We start from the raw sequence: 23,119 nt of genomic DNA, 5'->3' as shown, positions 1-23,119 counted from the left end.
AGTGATCCGGGTCAACAGCATCAATGGGATCAACTTTTTTTATACGACTACGGGTGAGAACCATTTTTTAAAACTACAAATCGCTTTTGTGAGGATTGAAAATATGCTTGGCCTATCATGAGGGTGTCTGTGTATGTTAAAAGCAACATTTTCCAACATATGATGTGACTAGCGGAAAGGCTGTGGCTGGCCTTGGTATAGGCAACTATCATGAATTGTGGGAGATACGTACAGCACGTAGGCAGTTAAACAGACTGTTTTTTGTTAGAACTCAAACTTAATAACAGAAACTAGATATGTGATAACGGTATCTAGGGAATGAGCGCATAGATACTCTACACAGCAACAGTTACATCTATCAACTGGAGTGCCCGGGGGCTACAACAATAGGCTGGGTGAGTCTAAACCACACCCAGTCTCTACTCTGTGACAGGCCGGCTCAGAAGCAGGAACTACCTCTGTTCAGAGTATATTATAATATCTTTGTCAGGAACGGTTCAGTTCTCTGTTTGCCCTGCGAGGTGGGACAGAGAGCCCGTATATACGAAAATTGCATTTACCACTTATTGCTTAGCTAATAAAAAAATACATTGTATACAATCGGTGACGCAATGTCATATTTATCCTGATACCAGATTCGAATTGACGCAACCCTAACACTTTCTACCGGGATAGAAACAATTGTGTGAGAACTTCGTCTAGGTGTTGTCTTTTTTCTTGTCAAATTCCTGCCAAAAGTTAGGTGACCTAAGCGCTTCCAAATATGGAGTTGCAGGTTTGCCATATGTCATGTTTGCACATATCTCTCCAATGTGCAAATCTTTATGGCATTCATTTTACTTAAGGCCCTCAATTTACAAATCAAAAGGTGTTTGTGGATAGTGAATTGCATGTGGATAGCGATTTACATTTGGCATGATATTGATCCCATATTGGCGCCCCCTGACAACGTAATTTTACACGGCTGACTACGAATCATTAGATTGTAGGTTCGACTCCTGGCTATCTAATACATTTTTCACTTCCCAACTGGTCTTTAGGTAGATAGGAATAATCTAAATGTACTTTTGGACGTGCAACATTTATATAAAAAGCTCCCCACCTAGCACGATTAGTCAAATTAATCAAAACAACTCATAATCAGAATCCTTCTTTCCATCCAGGTGGTCCGAGTTTGTGGTGTGCAACAGGAAGTCCAACAGGATATCTGTCTGTCTAGCTGGGATATCTTCTGTCTGGGACAAGAGCATAAAACCGCTGCAGCTGTATACTAGTCTCTACATATTCATTGTTATTTACACATGTTGAGTTAGTGGGATGTAGGTACTGGGCTTGGTGAAAGATGGGATAAATACATTACAAAACACAGCTGTAAAATGGTTTATAACACTGCATTTCCATAAACATTTCACGTCAGAGCTTTTGTGCAGCCTGAGTCAGAAAGTAAATTAGTTTAGTATTTACACTATTGTTCAGACTAGTTTTCCCTCCAAGTAAAGATGCATTTTAATTACCAATCAGTCGAAGCAAATAATTCAAGGGCAGTAACAAAACATTTTTATTACGAAGAACACAGATGCTATGTCCTAATACACTCTAAAGCACTCTTTCCCCGCCACCCCACCACCATGACAACTGATCTGACAGGAGCTGAACTTTTTCTACCAACCTTCTTTCCCCTAAAAAAAAATACTTCTCAAATCAGTTGTCACTCAGGAGGATTATGACAAAATGAAGCTATTTAATTGAATTGGGACACAGCCTAGGATGGGGTTGAGGAAGGGGAGGGGGTTCCCAAGGCACAAGTGGGCAGCAGTTGGGGATTTACTCAGTAGGGGTCAATGAAGGGGTAGTGTGGATGTCCTGCATCTCTGGGGACGGGCTTCCCATCAACCTGCAACAACAATTGGAAAAATGTCACAAGCTAGCCAGCAGTCGGGCATAGAATCTTCTGATCCGTAGTCAGACGTGTAATCCATTGCCCCACTAGCCCACTGACAACTGCTATGGTAGAATATAAACAGAGACACTACATTTTGGTTGCTTAATTCAACCAACTGATTACATACAGCATATATAGTATTAGCTCTCTATGAAACATTTAGCCATTGTGAGCTGGCTATCACATAACCCATAGAACTTCAATAACATTCTCTGGTCTCACATCCATTGTACACATGTACCAGTAGAGGGAGCTCTAAAGTCACTCACTGTGATGGTTGGTACAATGTAGCGCCAGCCTTTGTTCAATGCTGTTATACACTTCATCTCTTCTGCTGCAAGGGTAAAGTCAAACACCTGAGGATACACACGCATTTTAGATTACGAGTCCACTCAGTAGTCAAACAATTACACGATGGGAATTATGAAAACAGTTTTGATGGGTAGAAATAGTAGTAATAGAGCTGTGGTTTCTTGCAGTAGTAGACTGAATTGTGCAGCAATTTACAATTATAGATCGTCATCAAACAGAATAACCCACCTGGATATTCTCTTTGATCCGAGCCTCGGTCACACTTTTAGGGATCGTCACCACTCCTCGCTGCGTCTGCCATCTAGCAAAGAGACAAGATGTACATGGTTTGGTTTGAGACCAAATAGGTTACATGAAAAGCAAGATCTAATCACTAGACCATATGAGTGTTTTATTAATTTATTTTAGGAATTATTGTGCTAAATTCAGGAGGTCTTGATATATCGTACTGATACATTTATTTTGCCTACCTAAAGAGAAATTGGCATATTGAAAAAAGTTACGATTTAAACAGGAGTCGAATCTAGAATCTTTTGATCCGTAATCAGACACATTGTTATCCATTGTGCCACTAGCCCGCAGATTGGGTCAAGGCAAGGTGTGTGGTTTTGTTTGTTTATTTATTTTACACCTGTTTCACTGTACAGATGCAAGAGGATGGGTTCATCACCTCTGGGGATGCTGGGTTATCATTGAGTAAAGAGTACTAGGCTAGAACATTATATAACATTACTCACCTAATGATAATTTGTGCTGGGGACTTGTTGTACTTCTTGGCCAAGGTGCTGATGGCTGGTTCATCCAGGAGGACGGGCTCGTCAGGATGCTTCCATGCCCGATCCGGTGACCCCAGTGGGCTGTACGCTGTCATCACCAGGCCCCTGTCCCGGCAGTGTTGCAGCAACAACACCTGAGCCAGATACGGATGGCTTTCCACCTGAATAACAGAAACAGAAACCACAACTGTCAGCGGGCTAGCAATGGATGACTATGGATCAGAATATTCTAGGTTTGACTCCTGTCTAGCTCTTAAACTGTTTCAATATTTTACCAACTGATCTTTAGGTAAGGAGGAATAATGTACACACAGCACATACCACATATCAAGACCTCCCTACCTAGAAAAACTCGAACCAAACAAAAACAAACTCGTATGTTCTAATATTTAACTGTCAACAAACAAACACTTGCTGTATTTCTGACAGGGACACGAAGAGACAGTAGGGGGAGGGTTGTATGCAAGGATATTGGAGGAGCGATGGACTGAGAAGACTGGTTGTGGTAGTGACAAACATACAAACGCCACCCCTTTCAGCGGGCTAGTGGCACAATGGATAGTGCGCCTGATTACGGATCAGAAAATTCTAGATTTGACTCCTTGCTCCTGAGTGTCACTACAGACCCTGGTTCGATCCCGGGCTGTATCACAATTGGCTGTGATCGGGAGTCCCATGGCCCAGCGTCGTTAGGGTAGGGGTCTACAATTACAATTATTAGCCAGGTTAGGCCGTCATTGTAAATAAGAATTTGTTCTTAACTGAAATTCTGAACTGACATGCCTAGTTAAATAAACAAAAATAGTTTCTCAACTGATCTTCAGGTAGGTAGCTAGCAGGGTTTCCGTTAGCTGATAACAGCCGGCTTTAAGCCGTTTAATGCTTTTTAGCCTATTCATTGATTGGAACACCAGTTGATGGAAATACATTTGACCAGTCATGCTTATTGGTCTATGGGTTAATTTGCATAATTTTGTGGAATATTTATTCGTTATGCATCTTATGTATCTCATGCACAGCATACAGATACAGAGCCTTCAAGCAGAAAATCTGTCAGACATGGTTAAGTGCAATAATTCTAATTGCAACTGTGTGAAAAATAGCTAATATTTGTATTTCTCAGCCGGTAATTGAGGCATTTTTCCCCATTTGCCACTCAAATGCATAGTCAACGGAAGGCAGGCTTCATCAGCGCATCACACCTCTTTGGATGAGCTGGTGGCAGTATGCATTTTTAAAACATATAGCTACTTAAATTGTTTGAAACTTGAATGTTTTACAAAATATTAGGAGGCATGTTTTACCTTGCTTCAAAGTAGCCTAGGCAAAATCTTAGCATATCCGTGGAGGCAATTATTTTATATAGACTTCCATATGCCATTGAAACCAGTAGCCTATCTCTCTCATGTTCTTTTGTAGTCCTATAGCCCATCTTATTGGCACCAACTGAGAGCATCGGCTATATCCCCGGTGAGTGTGCACTGTGCATACTCACTCGTTATTGTTGAGTCAGTGCCTCTTAAGTTTTTGAACAATAATTTCCTCCTCCAGTTTAGATGGATGGAAAATTGCTTCCCCAAACTTGAAAGTCATGCGCCGCCTAAGCATACAGTAGGCTAATGATTTTTCTGTTTGTTACTCATCTTGTTCGCTGAGGAAAAGTAAATGGACAGTTATACCATTTTCAACATGTGCAGTAAGGACACAACTCATTGCATCCTCGACTTACATGTTCTGTTAAGATGAATTATATCAAATGTGATTTCTATCATTCTGAGCACCGTGGGTGGAAACCCTAATCAGGTTACGCACCCAATGTATATGGGTCTGGTACATTTCTCAACTGTCCGGTAAATTAAAATGCATTTTCATAATCGAAATCCTGGTAGCTAGGTACAATGTACGCACAGTCAACACATCTTCTCCTTACCTGAAGCACAGTGGGTTTGATGTTGGCTACAGACAGCACGTCGTCTATCTGTCTGCTGTTGAAGTTGGACAGGCCGATAGCCCTGATCATGCCCTTTCCCACCAGCTTCTCCATGGCAGCCCAAGTCAGCTTGTAGTCGATGTCGTCATACAGCAGGGTGCCGTCCTCTGACTTAGGGAAAGGAGCGTCACCTTGTCTGTGGGAAAGGTAAGGAGAAGTACGGGCACAATGTTACCACTGAACAGTAGGATGCCCATACAGTTTGTTACACAACCCCTGTAATGTGAATTGATCATTGTTAAAATTATTACAGCAAGTTTAATACCCAGATTGAAATTAATTTAAAAAGGAAATTCTGCTAGTGTCTGGCAATCCTATAAATGTTTTACTGTATCATGTTCAGTGAGGCTAGTGCCTCTCCAGAACCCATGATGGAGGCTACTCACTGGAAAGCGTAGGGCCAGTGAATGAGGTAGAGATCCAGGTACTCCAGCCTCAGCTCCTTCAGTGTCTTAAGCAGAGCAGGCTCAACATCCTCTGGGTGATGCTGTGTGTTCCACAGCTTAGAGGTGATAAACACATCCTCTCGCCTCAGGGCCTGTAAACAGAGACAGGTGTAAACAGAAACACACCCCTTTACTTGACCCCATCATCGGGCTAAAGGTGTAAACAGAAACACACACATCTTTACTTGACCCCATCGTCGGGCTAGTGGCACAATGGATAACTTGTGTGACAAGTCCCAAAAAAGAAATATATAATAAATATACATACATACAGTTGAAGTCAGAAATGTACATAAATTACGTTGGAGTCGTTAAAACATTTTTCAACCACGCCACAAATTTCTTGTTAACAAACTATAGTTTTGGCAAGACGATTTGGACATCTACTGTGAGCATGACACAAGTACTTTTCCAACAATTGTTTACAGACAGATTATTTCACTTATAATGCATTGTATCACAATTCCAGTGGGTCAGAGGTTTGCATACACTAAATTGACTGTGCCTTTAAACAGCTTGGAAAATCCCAGAATATGATGTCATGGCTTTAGAAAATTCTGATATGCTAATTGTAATAATTTGAGTCAATTGGATGTGTGCCTGTGGATGTATTTCAAGGCCTACCTTCCAACTGAGTGCCTCTTTGCTTGACATCATGAGAAAATCAAAAGAAATCAGCCAATACCTCAGAAAAATAATTGTAGACCTCCACAAGTCTGGTTCATCCTTAGAAGCAATTTTCAAATGCCTGAAGGTACCACATTCATCTGTATAAACAATAGTACGCAAGTATAAACACCATAGGACCACGCAGCCGTTATACCACTCAGGAAGGAGACGCGTTATGTCTCCTAGAGATGAACGCACTTTGGTGCGAAAAGTGCAAATCAATCCCAGAACAACAGCAAAGGACCTTGTGAAGATGCTGGAGGAAACAGGTACAAAAGTATCTATATCCACAGTAAAACGAGTCCTATATCAACATAACCTGAAAGGCTGCTCAGCAAGGAAAAAGCCACTGCTATAAAACTGCCTTAAAAAGGCCAGACTACGGTTTGCAACTGCACATGGGGACAAAGATCATACCTTTTTAGTTATGTATGTAACAAGTGTTGGTCCCATTTTTCATGAGCTGAAATAAGAGACATTTTCCATTCGCACAAAAAAAAATCTGGCATATCAAGAAGCTGATAAAACAGCATGATCATTACACAAGAGCACCTTGTGCTGAGGACAATAAAAGGCCACTCTAAAATGTGCCGTTTTGTCACACAACACAGTGCCACAGATGTCTCAAGTTAAGGGAACGTGCAATTGTCATGCTGACGGCAGGAATGTCCACCAGAGCACTTGCCAGAGAATTTAAATGTTAATTTCTTTACCATAAGCCGCCTTCAATGCCATTTTAGAGAATTTGGCAGTATGTCCAACCGGCCTCAACTGCAGACCACGCATCAGCACGCCAGCCCAAGACCTCCACATCTGGCTTCTTCACCTGCGGGATCGTCTAAGATCAGCCACCTGGACAACTGATGAAACTGTGGGTTTGCACAAATGAAGAATTTCTGCACAAACTGTCAGAAACCATTTCAGGGAAGCTCATCTGCGTGCTCATCGTCCTCCCCAGGGTCTTAAACTGATTGCAGTTTGGTGTCGTAATCAACTTCCGTGGGAAAATGCTCACCTTTGATGGCCACTGGCACGCATCTTCACGGATGAATCCCAGTTTCAACTTAACCGGGCAGACGGCGTGTAGGGAGTCTTGTGGGTGAGGGGTTTGCTGATGTCAACGATTTTTACACGCTATGCGCTTCAGAACTCGGCGATCCCGTTCTGTGAGCTTGTGTGGCCTACCACTTTGTGGCTAAGCCGTTGTTGCTCCTAGATGTTTCCACTTCACAATAACAGCACTTACAGTTGCCCAGGGCAGCTCTAGCAGGGCACTACTTTGATGAAATGACTTGCTGGAAAGGTGGCATCCTATGACAGTGCCACGTTAAAAGTCACTGAACTCAATTTTATACACCTGTCAGCAAATGCAATAACGAATCAACCCATTTTGAAGGGGTGTTCACATACTTCGGTACACACGTGTGTGTGTGTGTTTGGAAGCAGCAGCGCGCTGATATATATATATATGACTACAGCTCAGCGTTCAACACCATAGTGCCCTCAAAGCTCATCAATGGTAAGGTTAGGTAACAACACATCCACCATGCTGATCCTCAACACAGGGGTTCCTCAGAGGTACGTGCTCAGTCCCCTCCTGTAGTCCCTGTTCATGCATGACTGCACGGCCAGGCACGACTCCAACACATTAAATTTGCCGATGACACAACAGTGGTAGGCCTGATCACCGACAACGACAAGACAGCCTATAAGGAGGAGGTCAGAGACCTGGCTGTGTGGTGCCAGGACAACAACCTCTCCCTCAACATGATCAAGACAAAGGAGATGGTTGTGGACGACAGGGAAAAGAGGACCGAGCACACCCCCATTCTCATCAACAGGGCTGCAGTGGAGCAGGTTGAGAGCTTCAAGTTCTTTGGTGTCCAGATTACCAACAAACTAACATGGGCCAAGCATTCCAAGACAGCCGTGAAGAGGGCACGACAAAACCTATTCCCCCTCAGGAGACTGAAAAGATTTGGCATGGGTGCACAGATCCTCAAAAAGGTCCTACAGCTGCACCATTGGGTGCCTTGCGGTCGGACTACAGAGGGTAGTGTGAACGACCCAGTACATCACTGGGGCCAAGCTTTCTGCCATCCAGGACCTCTATACCAGGCGATGTCAGAGGAAGGCCCTAAAAATTGACTCCAGCCACCCTAGTCATAGACTGTTCTCTCTGCTACCACACAGCAAGCGGTACCAGAGTGCCAAGTCTAGGTCCAAGAGGCTTCTAAACAGCTTCTACCCCCAAGCCATAGGACTCCTGAACATCTAGTCAAATGGCTACCCAGACTATTTGCAGTGCCCCCCCTCACACCACTGCTACTCTCTGTTGTCATCTATGCAGTCACTTTAACAACTCTACCTACTAACTCATAACCAGTGCCCCTGCACATTGACTCTGTATCGGTACCCCCCCTGTATATAGTCTCGCTATTGTTATTTCACTGCTGCTCTTTAATTACTTGTAACTATTATCTCTTATTCTTATCTGTACTTTTTGAAACTGCATTGTTGGTTTGGGGCTCGTAAGTAAGCATTTCACTTTAAGGTCTACTACACTTGTTGTATTCGGCACATGTGACTAATACAATTTGATATGTACAGTGCCTTCAGAAAGTATTCAGACCCCTTGACATTTCCACATTTTGTTACATTACAGGCTTATTCTAAAACGGATTAAATAAATACATCTCAGCAATATACACACAATACCCCATAATGACAAAGCAAAAACAGTTTATAAATTTGTGCAAATGTATAAAAAATAATTATATACTTTATTTACATAAGTATTTAGACCCTTTGCTTATGAGACTCATTTGAGCTCAGGTGCATCCTGGGAGAAAAAACAAATCCATTTTAGAATAAGACTAACTTTAAAAAATGTGGAAAAATTCAAGGGATCTGAATACTGTTCATTCTAAATAGTATAATCTAATCTGTTCAAAACAGTGGCAGCAAATGCTGCAGTTGTCATTCAGTTTGACATTCAAAGTGAAATGTGTATTTATGCTGTTGTTCAAATGCACAGATCGATTTATATATCGTCTGAAACTACCAGTAGTTTGAAAACTTGGCACCATTATTCTGTCATACTGCTTTGTTGACAACTCCAACCACCTCACACCCCGGGTATTCAGCCAATCAGCAGCTACCACTGGACTAGCACATCTCTGTCCTTCTCAGTATCTCCCGATGATGCCACATTGATAAGCCTTAGATACCATACTCGTAGCTCTGGGCCAGGGTGTTAAGTGTTTGCTTGAGCCTTCTTCAACAACCATTAAATAAGACGACGACTCAAGCCGCATGTAACGCCCTGGACCAGAGCTACCATGTTCCTTGCTGTTGGCTTACTTTGTCAGGGCCAAGTGTCTCCTGCAGAGCCTCACCAATCTCCACCTCATTGCCATAGATGGCAGCACAGTCGATGTGACGGTAGCCAGCCTGCAAAGCCCACACCACTGCCTGTTTTACCTGGAATACAGCACAACCCAAGACGACAGCCATTGTTACAAAGACCCCAACAGCAAGCCCATATTGATAGTACACTCCATTTTGATAAAAACCTGAAATTAGTAGGGATAAATATTTGATCCAAAAGATTAATGGTTAATCAATCACGTGTGAGGCACCTACCTTGCCAGGTTCGCTCTTCCATGTTCCTAGACCGAGGAGAGGCATTTTCCGCCCGGTGTTGAGAACTGCAAAGTCATTTTTACCTGCCACTGCCATGTGTACCTGAAAGACAGGGCAGATGCCACAGCCGTTGGGATATTCACATTGAGAATCTCAATAGTGTTAAGTAACTATTATTGTGTCCTCTCCATGATCATGTTGAAAACCTAACCAGTACGTACCTTCACCTGCGGGTGGTAAAGAAAGGGAGACAATGAAAGGAACCAAATATCCTGCCCAGCACTCCTCCTGGCCTGATCCTCCTGCCTCTGGTTCATAGAACTTCTGACTGTCAGCTAATTTCGATTAACCAGAACTAAAGGCTTGCGTAATTGGCCAGCTGCTTAATTACAGTTCTATGGTACCAGTTAGGTTTACATAGATCTGTCCACAAGAGAGTAACTGTCAGCGAGCTGCTGTTTCCACAGACGCACGAGATTTGAGTCCACACCTGGACCGTCTCAGTCACTGGTCTAGAACTACTTCCTTCGCCATGCAGTTGAGTTTAGTCATCTAGAATCACTAGCTACAATAGGCTAGCCTATTGCACCTTTTCTTAGCTAATACTCCATACTCGAAATAAGACCCGCTTCTTATTTCTCGTATGACTCTTAAAAATCAAGGTGTGCAATCGGAAGCCGGCTGCAGTTAAACAAAGCCTGTCTGCAATCAACTTGCAATAAACGAGGTAGGGTGGACAACTATAACTGTTGCGGTCTGTCAGATTTACAATGCCAGTTATTAGGCAATCCTCCAACAAACGGTCACGCAATGGCACTGCATCGTGCAATAACCATGAATACTGGAATAAGCAACCCAAATGTCAGTACATGATGATGTTTTCGGTGTCATTTAATTTCACTGACATTCCCTTCGCCTACATTACGTTTAACGTAATGTATCTCTTTAATCATCTCACCTGTTTTACGTTACATTTGACACGATTGAGAACAGAATCTATTCCAATGATATTTTATTTGCAGATTTTCTACCCACTTCCACCTACGGTCATTTATATCAAAACAATACACTGCCATAACAAAACGACAAGCAGCTGTATTCAAACAGTTCCCACTTACTGTTATAGGTATCAATCTGTAAAACAACCTATATAATCTTCAACGGCCCGGTCACAAATATAAAATAATTAGCTGTTTAAAAAATCTGAATTCATTTTGCTAAGATTTCCGTTTCCGGGGTTTGATCGCATTTTTCTCCTGATGCAGTCGAGTTATAATGCCGCGTTCAAAAAAACTGGGAATTCACAAAAAGCAAGATCCGAATGGGAAAACTGATTTGAACTGTCATCCAACTCGAGCCTCTTTCTAGAGCTCCGATTTTCCAACCTGAAGATCACTGATTTGAACTCGGAAAAACGAGGTCAAATCTTGACGTCAGTGACCCCCAGGCCGGAAAGTTGGAGCTCTCGAAAGAGGCCAGAGTTCCCGACTTGGATTTCCGAGTTGTATGAGCATTAAAACGATTTTACCAGCTGGAGTTATTTTCCACCCGTTTTTTCGAGTTCCCAGTTGATTTGAATGCGGCATAAAGAACGATCGTAGACTGTCCACAGATAGGGCTCATTTGTCTCCGCTGTGCAAGGAACAGGAAGTGGTCATGGGTAGACGGGATCCAACTTTTGTCTTTGCTAGAAGGGTCCAATATTTGTCAAATTAACTTCAAATTTGACTTTTCGTTTTACGCTTCGAACACACCGACTGTGTTTTGCGTTTTGATTCATCAGAAGTACATTCATTTCCAATGGAACCTTGCGTTTGCCTTGCAGCATGGATTTATCGAACGTATGCATCAAATTGTATGCGTGGACTTACTTGACCGAAAGCAGCAAAATGTGAATGTTGAATTTTTGATGCACACATATCCAGTAAACAAATGTGGGATAACATAATAAAGACAGTTTGACTAGAATTTCTTTAAATGTTTTATTCATTTATTTGCCAAGTATATAATTTTTTCGATGACATCCACAAATTAATTATGAGAGCCTATAATATAATTTCCCGAAATTATTGCGAAATGCAATAATAAATAGTCAACAATGAGACCAACGTTGAGGAAGTTGGTCTTGATCGCGCCTGTTGGGTCGGGACCAGCCCCGCCGAAAGCAGAGGTCTAGAGATGGTTAAAGTCCCGAAAGCAGGCAGGGGAGTTCCACGGTCTCATTCAAGAGCTTCGACTGTTTGGAGAGGAATTTCGTCAGGACCGAAGCCAGGTCGATCACCTGCTCCAGATGGTTGGAGCCAGGATCGCCCGGGAGTCCATCAGCCCAGTTGAACGCCTGACGATTTGTCTCCGGTAAGTTCAATTCAAGTACATTTTTAAAGCATTTGATACCATAATTGATTGATATTTGATACATTGTTTTTATGTGCAACCTAGCTAGCTAAAGGGCTCTCCAGTTAAGAGTCCCTATTTGACATCAGATATCCTTTTACAGAATGTTCATTAGGACTATAACTTTTCCCAAAGTTGGTTTATAATCCTTTTTAATTATGCAATGTTACCAAATGAAAATAAAGTTGAGGTGCCTCAGCGAGCTGAGATAAGGGGGGACTTTACCTAGCAGGGTCTTGTAGATGACATGGAGCCAGTGGGTGGATATAATACAGTGGGGCAAAAAAGTATTTAGTCAGCCACCAATTGTGCAAGTTCTCCCACTTAAAAAGATGAGAGGCCTGTAATTTTCATCATAGGTACACTTCAACTATGACAGACAAAATGAGAAAAAATTATCCAGATAATCACATTGTACGATTTTTAATGAATTTATTTGCAAATTATGGTGGAAAATAAGTATTTGGTCAATAACAAAAGTTTATCTCAATACTTTGTTATATACCCTTTGTTGGCAATGACAGAGGTCAAACGTTTTCTTTAAGTCTTCACAAGGTTTTCACACACTGTTGCTGGAATTTTGGCCCATTCCTCCATGCAGATCTCCTCTAGAGCAGTGATGTTTTGGGGCTGTTGCTGGGCAACACGGACTTTCAACTCCCTCCAAAGATTTTCTATGGGGTTGAGATCTGGAGACTGGCTAGGCCACTCCAGGACCTTGAAATGCTTCTTACGAAGCCACTCCCTCGTTGCCTGGGTGGTGTGTTTGGGATCATTGTCATGCTGAAAGACCCAGCCACGTTTCATCTTCAATGCCCTTGCTGATGGAAGGAGGTTTTCACTCAAAATCTCACGATTTATGGCCCCATTCATTCTTTCCTTTACACTGATCAGTCATCCTGGTCTCTTTGCAGGAAAACAGCCCCGAAGCATGATGTTTCCACCCCCATGCTTCACAGTTGGTATGGTGTTCTTTGGATGCAACTCAGCATTCTTTGTCCTCCAAACACGACGAGTTGAGTTTTTACCAAAAGGTTCTATTTTGGTTTCATCTGACCATATGACATTCTCCCAATCTTCTTCTGGATCATCCAAATGCTCTCTAGCAAACTTCAGACGGGCCTGGACATGTACTGGCTTAAGCAGGGGGACACGTCTGGCACTGCAGGATTTGAGTCCCTGGCGGCGTAGTGTGTTACTGATGGTAGGCTTTGTTACTCTGGTCCCAGCTCTCTGCAGGTCATTTACTAGGTCCCCGCGTGTGGTTCTGGGATTTTTGCTCACTGTTCTTGGGATCATTTTGACCCCACGGGGTGAGATCTTGCGTGGAGCCCCAGATCGAGGGAGATTATCAGTGGTCTTGTATGTCTTCCATTTCCTACTAATTGCTCCCATAGTTGATTTCTTCAAACCAAGCTGCTTACCTATTGCAGATTCAGTCTTCCCAGCCTGGTGCAGGTCTACAATTTTGTGTCTGGTGTCCTTTTACAGCTCTTTGGTCTTGGCCATAGTGGAGTTTGGAGTGTGACTGTTTGAGGTTGTGGACAGGTGTCTTTTATACTGATAACAAGTTCAAACAGGTGCCATTAATACAGGTAACGAGTTGAGGACAGAGGAGACTCTTAAAGAAGAAGTTACAGGTCTGTGAGAGCCAGAAATCTTGCTTGTTTGTAGGTGACCAAATACTTCTTTTCCACCATAATTTGCAAATAGATTCATTAAAAATCCTACAATGTGATTTTCTGGATTTTTTTTCCCTCAGTTTGTCTGTCATAGTTGAAGTGTACCTATGATGAAAATTACAGGCCTCTCATCTTTTTAAGTGGGAGAACTTGCACAATTGGTGGCTGACTAAATACTTTTTTGTTCCACTGTATGTGGGTGGAATTCAAGTTACACACAATATTGATAATTATTTGGAATTATATTTTAGATTCTTGTCGACAGGGGACTCCTACAGTACCAGTGGATTCAGCTTCCGAGTTGGACGGTCCCCGGTGGCAGGCATTGTCCCCTCTGTAGCACAAGCCATTTGGGACTGTCTGGTTGGTGAATACATGCCTGTCCCCAAGGAGGAAGACTGGAGGGCCATCGCTGCTGAGTTCCTGGAGAGGTGGAATTTCCCCAACTGTCTTGGCTCCATTGACGGGAAACATGTAGTAATCCAGGCTCCACCGTGCTCGGGTTCGCAATTCTACAACTACAAGGGTACATATTCAGTTGTACTCTTGGCTGTAGTAGATGCAATCTACTATTTCTGTGTTGTCGATGTTGGTGCTTACGGCAAGGGAAGGGATGGCGGGACCCTCCGGGACTCTGCCTTCGGCCAGGCACTTCAGGATGGCACCCTGGAGATTCCACCATCACTCACTGGGGCTGAAGACCTGGGACCTGTTCCCCACGTCTTCGTCGATGACAAGGCCTTCCCTTTGAGACCCAACCTCATGAGGCCCTACACTGGACGCCAGCTGCCATTGCCAAAGCCTGTAAGGATCTTTAACAAACGACTGTCCGGGGCAAGGTTAGTTGTTGAATGCACCTTTGGGATTCTGGCAGCCCGGTGGAGAATGTATTGGAGAGTGCTTGGTCTCATCCTCTCAAATGTCAATGCCTGCGTGAAGGCCACATGTGTTGTCTACAACTACCTGCGGAGGTCATTTCAGGAGCCGTTTGGGATGGAGATGGGAACGCCAAATGGTCACCTACCTGATGTCTAACAACGCCCCTAGACAGGAACTCCAGGTGAGGGAGAAGCTGACCACCTACTTCTCATCGCCAGAAGGTGAAGTCCATTGGCAGTATGCCGTGGAGTGAAACTGCTCTTCTAAGAGCCCCCTAACACAAAGATTATTTTAAGAACCATCCACCATTGTCCATAAAATTGCATTTTACATTGGGGTCGGAATGCAATCATGGTTACATTGTGACACCGTGGAGCCGGTGCGAGATATTGGTTGGAAAACATACCTCAATGCAGGGATGGGATATGCCACTATACTCCAAATTTGATGGTGTCTTAATGTAACCATGATTGCATTCCGACCCCAGTGCAGCCCAGTGTAAACAAGCGTAACGGTAGAGTTGGTAACTTCTGGCAAGGCCAGTGGTTTCCATCTGTGGTGAAGTTTTCCCTAAACCAATGCTTATGACAAATCCAGCTCCAGAGCCAGCCATAGATCAAGCTGGTTAATCTTTGGAATATGGTGTAGTAAAAAACAAACAAGCAACAACAGATGACTAGCTAGATAAGGTTAGCCAGATAACTAGCTAGATAAGGTTAATGCTAGCTCGCTACAGTGATAGCTGTCAGTGCCCTACTTGATGTTTATCAACTCCATGTGGAGATTCCCACACTCAATTTGTGAATATGTATAATTAGCAGTGGAGGCTGCTGAGGGGAGGATGGCTCATAATAAAGGCTGGAACCGAGCAAGTAGAATGGTATCAAATACCGGAAATGGAATGGCATCAAACCATGTGCTTGATGTATTTGATAGCATTCCACTAATTCCGCACCAGTCAATAACACGAGCCCGCCTATACCAATTAAGATCCACAAACCTCCTGTGAAGTAACCTTCATCATTCTTCCGAAGTCATAAAAAGTCCATCATAAACCATAACCATAAATTTTTGTTTGCACACATTTTGACGATATAGCAAATTTTTTACTTTATGCATGTGTTAACCTCATTCTTCGGAGGTGGAACCTAAACGTGCATTTCCTCTCTTGTACGGGAAACTACATTGAAATAGTGGTGGCAACTTACTCTGGTCATGGTTAGAAGGGATCCCGATTTTGCCTAATTAAAGATGCACTATGCAGAAATCGCTAATTTCCTGGTTGCTAAAATTCGAATAGTTCGCTTAATTTCAATTTATGTGACATAACAAGCATTGAGACTAGAGAATCATTGTACCATCTAAACCGCTGTGAAATATACTGTAGCGACCCGCACAGTGTTGTGTTAGGCTCGTAGGTGGTTGTGTTGTACTTACCAGTACCCAGTGTTCGCGGGGTCCGACATGCCAATCAACCTGCTATCTGCCAATCACGGGAATGCCTGGAATGTTCTGATGCCGGGCATCCTGGTGGTTGGCGGAGTGGCGTGGAGGGGGGTTGGGCAGGGGGACGGAGGATTGAAAGTTAAGACCAGGTTTAGCCTTTGTTCTCTCTCTTACGTCTGGCCTTTACAAGAGAAGGTCACGGTTGGCTTGTGGGGTATCTTTCGTTTATTTGGCGTGGGCTACGGCCAAACAGTAGCCTGTGTAAAGTTGGGTTAAGAAACCGTCAATTCGTAAACTCAACCCTCTGTCTGGAAAATTGTTCCTTTGTGATCTAGTCAGGTCATTAAACCCCAAATATTGTATTTTCAGCTGTTTGAAGCTGGTGTCCAAAAGTAAAAGATGCAAAAACTAAACGTAAGACTGGGAAGCAAAGAAATAGTCCACATAGAACCTATCTATTGCTTCTTAGACTTGCTTTCAACGAGAATTACAGATGTATAACTCGCATGTCTATGTGAATTTACTCGGGTTGCTCAAAAAGTTACATATTGCAGATTTGAAGTCAAAAGTTGAAATGTTTTTGCATTTTAGCAAACCCAACCATTTTCTCAAGACTAATAATTCTAACCTGCTCCGTAAATTCTCCTAACGCTTCGAACACACCTACTGCGTCGAACACACCTACTGCGTCATGCATCACTGCTGCATAACATTTTGCGCAGCTAGGCAACTATACTGATGCAGGTATCTTTTGCAGATGGTCAAATGCGGTTGGACACATGGAGGAGATAATCATTTTCTCAGTATCCTCAAAACCGTGTCTTTTTGACACAACTGCTGAGCGCTACGGGGACATAAACACAACAAAATGCTGCTTGGAGACAAGTGTCCATGATAGTAGGATTGCCAGGTCAGTTGAGTAGTGAGCTTGTGCTAGATGTGGCTAGTTAGCTAGCTAGCTAACCTAGCCAATTTTCTTTTGTGTGTGTGTGTGTGTGTAAGAAATAGTCAAATCCATTATGCTAGTTACTACCCCTGATAACATTACCAAATAATCATGTTTGAAAGAGTGTGAGTGTGTATGTCAGATAAATAGTAATAGAGATGGTAGATACAACCACCGCTGATAATTTGGTCAGATAACCGTGTGTCTATGTGTACAGTAGGTGACATGTCCATGATAGCTATCTAATAACTATAGTTATGCTAGATAATGGTTTGGCTTATCATGTTCATGTCTATGTAGAAGAAGACTGTAGGAGTAAGTGGAGAGGACTCCGGGACAGGTATCAGAGAGAGAGAAGGGCAGAGAAAGAGAAGAAGAGGTCTGTGTCAGCAGCTTCAGGCCAGCAGCCTTGGCACTTCTGCCACATTCTTTCTTTTCTGGATCCATTTATTGTGCCTCGGGCAACGAGTGGCAATTTTACAGCCAGACCCTCTACTACATCATCCACAAGTGTTGTCGCCACCGGTGCATCAAGACCCTCAACGTCACCTACAAGTGTGACCACCGCCTCCACCGGTGCAGCGAGACCCTCTACAACGTCTACATCATCCACAAGTATGACCACCACCGGTGCAGCCATGGAAGATGATGAAATGGAGGAAGCACCTCTGGATCTACGACCACCTGAGATTATTATGAACCTCACGGAGGTGACCACTGAGGACCTTGTTGAACAGGATGTGGCCATGGAGAGAAACAGAGAGAGAAACGAAGAGGAACAACGTCGCCCTACCAGGCGTCATCGGCGGTACTAGCCCCCCAGATCCACTCAACTCATTTCAGCAGAGGCTCCTCCAAGCCGTCGAGAGGGATGCTGCCCAACCTGATGCTCACAGGTAGGAGGATGAAGAGACCCTCTTTGCCATGAGCCTGGTGCCAACACAGAAGAGGCTGCCTCAGCAAAGAAAAGCAACAGTCAAGGATAAAATGTATCAGCTGCTTTTCGAAGCCGAGTTCAATGGTACGTTTTTTTCTCCCCACATCACAGGTAGTGTCATAAGTGTTGCGACAGTGAAGTAAAGTAGGTCATTTTTACAGTATAGTCATGTAGGCTAATTGGTATTTCAGATCAAAGTATTAATGAGGCAAATGTATAGCTGTTGTTTCAGGGTTAGAAAATATCCTAAAACAACAGTTTGCTGTCTAAATATTTGCATGTCATATCTTTTTGATCTGAAATACAAATTCCATGAGTAAACAGCAAGTATTACGAACTTTACCACACTGTTCCAATATTTATGCCACTAACTACACAATCAGTATTTAGTTAACATAAATCTCACCTTTTTTGGTGTTATATTATGTTAAGCTTGAATGTGTTGTTTTTCTCTTCCCTATAAGAAATGGAGTCAATTTAGCTGACCAGCTCACAGGAAGGACAGGAGAGAAGAGATGTCTGGTTGTTGTTTTGACCTCCCTCATTGTACCTTTCTTTTCACACACGTCAGTTCCGTTTAAATTCAGTCAATTCATAAAGTAATTTGTTTATAAAGTCTTAGGATAGCATCCATTATTAGTGTTACATAGATTTCTGAATTGACAGATTTGAAACTCATACACCGGAGAATTCACAGATGCTCTTGTTGGTCTCTTACAAGACTAATGGTGAATATATTTCTTTAATTTAAAACCACTTGAAAACCAGGATGTTGAACCTGTTTGTGAAGTTATGTTCCATCGACTGGGGCCATTTGTTTGTTTAGCTATGTTATGGTTACACATTATTTTAATTTTTTTCAGAGACGGAGACACACACACGCCTCTCCTCCACTCCTCTCTGTACCTCACATCTCCAGTGCCCTGCCCCCTCTCTCTTTATGGCCATGTCTGAAGTTCCCCTACTATGTCTAGGCTTAATGAGTAGTCCCTGTATCGGTCTGCAGTTGTACTCTTGTTGTTCTCTTACAGATTACAGGCTTCACATTAATTTTTTAAATTGTTTTAAACATACACCTCTTTCAATAGTTACATTTAAAAATAAAAATAAACATTTTTACAACACACATACCTGTCATGTTCTTTCCTGTACTTGAATACTTATTAAATTATGTTTCCAAAGTCAGTTGTTGTTTATTAATATCTCATTTAGACTTAATCTGCTTATTTCTTCCCTACACCTTTGCAGATCTAAGACAAAATGAAAGTATAAAACACATTCTCTTCATATTTCTTTATTTTTTTTCACCTGTATTTTGTCAGGCCAGTGAACATGGTGGTAAACTGTACTATTTGTATGGACCCTAGGTTACCTAGGTTACACTTTCCCTTTGTTATCATACTAACTGTATGTCGTATAACCTTAATTAGTGCTTCCGCTCACCTGATGTACCATGCCAGGTGTGTAAATACTGACGTTAATGAGAGAGGGAAAGGGTTAAGGTGTGGTCTTTACTCCCAAATTTCACTTAAATATAACTTCCAAAGATTTTGACTTTGCTACCTAGTGTTATCTCAAGTTTTGTCATCTTCCATAAATTCCGTCCACGAATCCATAGAAATAGTTAAGAAGAATAAGATGAAGCTACGGAAAAATTGATAACTATTGAAAGATAGCTGATATGCATTTTTCTACATTGTAATGGACACGGTGCAACCTTTGGTAGGTATGCTGCTGGCAGGCTTTGGCTGCACTACAGCAAAGCCAAGTTAGCCTGTCTTTCTATTCCTGCTACGTTAGGTTAGCCCTAGCCTCTGCCGAGTCTTAATATAGCTCAGTGTGCTGAGTCCCTAACAACAGGATGATCTGATTTTCAGGGGAAATGGAAAGAGCCTGTGACATGACTTCCACTTTTGGGAGTTAACAAGGCGACACCAAAGAGTATTTGCATATTTTCGTTCTGTGAAGTGCGCATGTGCAAAAATTGATTTGCCCGTGCACTCCTTTTAAAGAATGCAATTTTTGAGACTTTGGCAAAGGGTAAAGTCTACAAAACCTGGTCCACTATGTTCGTAACAGATTCTAGTTTTGGAAACAGAAAACTGTACTGAGATCAAATGTCGCTCCATCTGCTCCCACTACCGGCCACTGGTCTTCCTCTCACCACCATAGGTAGTGAATGGGAAAGCCAACCGGATGCTTCACATTTATACATGTGGTGAAATATTTGTCTCAATCACATTTTATTGGTCACATACACATGGTTAGCAGATATTATTGCAAGTGTAGCAAAATGCTTGTGCTTCTAGTTCTAACAGTGCAGTAATATCTAACAAGTAATCTAACAATTCCACAACAACTACCTAATACACAGAAATCTAAGTAAAGGGATGGAATTAGAATATATACATATAAATATATGGATGAGCGATGACCGAGCGGCATAGGCAAGATGCAGCAGATGGTATAAAAATACAGTATATACATATGAGATGTGTAATGCAAGATATGTAAACATTATTAAAGTGGCATTATTTAAGTGACTAGTGATCTATTTATTAAAGTGGCCAATGATTTCAAGTCTGTATGTAGGCAGTAGCCTCTCTGTGTTAGTGACGGCTGTTTAACAGTCTGATGGTCTTGAGAGAGAAGCTGTTTTTCAGTCTCTCGGTCCCAGCTTTGACGCACCTGTACTGACCTCGCCTTCTGGATGGTAGTGGGGTGAACAGGCAATGGCTCGGGTGGTTGTTGTCCTTGATGATCTTTTTGGCCTTCCTGTGACAACGGGTGCTGTAGGAGTCCTGGAGGGCAGGTAGTTTGCCTCCGGTGATGCGTTGTGCAGACCATACCGACCTCTGGAGAGCCCTGCGGTTGTGGGTGGTGTAGTTGCTGTACCAGGTGGTGATACAGCCCGACAGGATGCTCTCAATTGTGCATCTGTAAACCCTTTGTGAGGGTTTTAGGTGACAAGACTCATTTCTTCAGCCTCCTGAGGTTGAAGAGGCGCTGTTGCACCTTCTTCACCACACTGTCTGTGTGGGTGGACCATTTCAGTTTGTCCGTGATGTGTACGCCAAGGAACTTAAATGTGGATGGTGAGGGTGCTCCCTCTGCTGTTTTCTGAAGTCCACGATCATCTCCTTTGTTTTGTTGACGTTGAGTGAGAGGTTGTTTTCCTGACATCATAAACTCTGAATGAAGGAAAGGAGATATGACTGGCAGTAGCTTTTTCTTGTGGAAAAAATTATTACGCCAACCGTGTAAACTGCCTGGCTGTTAAAGGCAGGGCATTCTAGCTCATTTCTTGCTTTATACATGTGGGTTGACTAACTCACACCACATGTATAGCCCATCTCTTGCTATATCCACGGGGGTTCAGGTTGGCAGGACTTGGGGAAGGCGTGTTAACAACCATGCTTAGTCCTGCAATGGTCACCTCTCGTTAAACTAGCTACTTTGCATAGCTCATTCACCGTGGAACACACTAGAGTCTAGGCAAGATGGCTGTGGCCTGTGCAAGATTTAAAGTGGTGCGACACGTAACTTACTCTCAGGGCAGAACTGCAAACCCGCTGGAGCGAAACATAATCTTACAATAGTGCATGGTAGGCGCAGTCCCCCTACGGCTAAAAACTCGAGGGTTCCGGTGGACAGACAAGTCACAAACAATTAAGACAAACCCTCAGCGCCCCAATACTGGTAGACCAAACCGAGTGTCGCCCAGATTGGTTCACTGTCACCAGTAATACAAACTAAGACAAAACCCAAATGAGATGGCACAAGCCAAACCGAGTTGAGGGACAGCAGAACACCCAGACGGAGAGGCTGGTGGGGCTAGCTAGCTATCTGCACCAAGCTACTGAATAGCTGCGGGTTTATGTCCGCGCTTATACACTAACATAGACCTCTTATCAAGCGAATCCACTCTGGAACGATCATAGAAAAGGAATAGGTCGAAGTAGTGCGATGGCAGCTATTTAAGGGGGTCCGCCGCAGCACTACCCAGTGTACGGGACTAACCGGAAATTCTTACTCAGAATGTATCCTGGCGCGGACGGATACCATATTGGAGTGATCCAATATTGTGCTACATAACAAAGTGAATTCTGCCATATTTATGCATTTTCGCCATTAAGACAGGTTTTGGATTTCTCCTTGACCAAGATGGCTACCATTTTCGCCCCAGTATGGAGCTTTTTGGGTTCATGACATAGCCCCTTTAGTAATTTAATAAGATCTCTATTCTGTGCAAGGCTAGCTAGCCTGTCATCTCAGATGTTTTGTGGGGGGTGTTTTGGGAAAATGGCGGAAGCGGATGTTCTGTTTCAGATGGCGTGTCAAGCGTAGATGAGAGGGAGAAGAATTGGATTACAGTGGCGAATGAAAAAAGTAAAAAGAGAAGTAAGGTGGTAGTGGAAACTAGTAAATCTTTGGATCGATCTTGTTAGCTGGGAGATCCGTTTGAAGTCTCTATTAAAATTGTGGATGTGTTGAATGAGGTGGCGTTGATGACAATAACGAGAAGTGGGCTTATTTTGTTTCTTTGTATTTCTATGGAACTGAAGGAGCATTCTTTGTGCCTCAAGAAGATGTCAGATTGCAATGTGTCGTGTGTGTATCTTCGAAGCAGGGCACCTGTCAAGGGTGTTATATCTTGGGTGGCGCTAGAAGTAAATGCAAAGGATATATGTGAAGAATTGGATCAAGTGGTTGGTGAACAATGACTGACCCGCATGGTAGATGGAGTGTAGAAGACCACTCCAACCATTCTATTATTTTTTTAGATGAAGGGTCTCCCTTCTCACGTGTATTTGGGTTATATGAGATTACCTGTGAGAGCCTTTGTGCCCAAACCCATGCAGTGTGATGAATGTAAATGATTTGGGCATGTGTCAAGTGTATGCAGGAGTATTCTATGCCAGCTGAGCCTAAATGCTGCAATTGTGGTGGTGAACATGGACCCGCATTCCTTTCTTTATTTTTATTTGAGTTTTTACCCCTTTTTCTTCTCAATTTTGTGATATCCAATTGGTAGTTAGAGTCTTGTCTGATCGC

At 42.9% G+C, this 23,119-nt stretch overlaps 2 protein-coding genes and 1 long non-coding RNA gene across 5 annotated transcripts in view; 2 read left to right on the top strand and 1 right to left on the bottom strand.

Moving 5' to 3' along the window:
- Positions 1-1,534: 1,534 nt before the first annotated feature.
- akr1a1b (aldo-keto reductase family 1, member A1b (aldehyde reductase)) lies at positions 1,535-11,041 on the bottom strand. 2 transcript variants are annotated; one of them, XM_024420403.2, is made up of 9 exons: positions 10,899-11,041; positions 9,781-9,882; positions 9,499-9,618; positions 5,407-5,558; positions 4,961-5,156; positions 2,992-3,191; positions 2,483-2,555; positions 2,212-2,298; positions 1,535-1,894 (listed from the first exon to the last, which is right to left on the bottom strand). In XM_024420403.2, exons 2-9 carry the CDS (start codon positions 9,874-9,876, stop codon positions 1,829-1,831), a joined length of 990 nt encoding a protein of 329 aa, XP_024276171.1. In that variant the 5' UTR covers positions 9,877-9,882; positions 10,899-11,041; the 3' UTR covers positions 1,535-1,828. The 2 variants fall into 2 exon arrangements, with proteins under 2 accessions (XP_024276171.1, XP_024276162.1); XM_024420394.2 differs by lacking the exon at positions 10,899-11,041 and adding an exon at positions 10,002-10,382.
- Positions 11,042-11,270: 229 nt separating this feature from the next.
- The window catches only part of LOC112250342 (uridine-cytidine kinase 2-A), a 32,236-nt gene continuing 20,387 nt past the window's right edge, over positions 11,271-23,119 (top strand). The window contains exons 1-3 of one of the 2 annotated variants that reach the window (XM_042321028.1): positions 11,271-12,135; positions 14,108-14,916; positions 16,939-19,245. In XM_042321028.1, the coding sequence (XP_042176962.1) occupies positions 12,071-12,135; positions 14,108-14,891 (849 nt within the window). In that variant the 5' untranslated portion in view covers positions 11,271-12,070 and the 3' untranslated portion in view covers positions 14,892-14,916; positions 16,939-19,245. Of the gene's footprint in view, positions 12,136-14,107; positions 14,917-16,938; positions 19,246-23,119 lie in introns of those variants that run through there. The other variant, XM_042321041.1, reaches the window with a different exon arrangement.
- On the top strand, positions 16,949-19,245 carry LOC112250353. Its single transcript, XR_006083281.1, has 2 exons — positions 16,949-17,091; positions 17,428-19,245. It is a non-coding gene; the product is annotated as an uncharacterized LOC112250353 (long non-coding RNA).

Source organism: Oncorhynchus tshawytscha, linkage group LG01 (assembly GCF_018296145.1).
Source record: "Oncorhynchus tshawytscha isolate Ot180627B linkage group LG01, Otsh_v2.0, whole genome shotgun sequence".
Classification (NCBI taxonomy): Eukaryota; Metazoa; Chordata; class Actinopteri; order Salmoniformes; family Salmonidae; genus Oncorhynchus; species Oncorhynchus tshawytscha.
Note: the sequence above shows the minus strand (reverse complement) of the source record. Positions and strands in the feature narration are given on the sequence as shown.

What these genes read in the sequence shown, in the direction of transcription:
- akr1a1b (XM_024420394.2), bottom strand. Translation starts at nt 10,097, where the DNA reads ATGAACCAGAGGCAGGAGGATCAGGCCAGGAGGAGTGCTGGGCAGGAT. An exon ending in TTTACCACCCGCAGGTGAAG is followed by an intron (nt 9,883 to 10,001) that starts GTACGTACTGGT and finishes CCTGTCTTTCAG; the next exon opens with GTACACATGGCAGTGGCAGG. An exon ending in CACTGGCCCTACGCTTTCCA is followed by an intron (nt 5,157 to 5,406) that starts GTGAGTAGCCTC and finishes CCTTTCCCACAG; the next exon opens with ACAAGGTGACGCTCCTTTCC.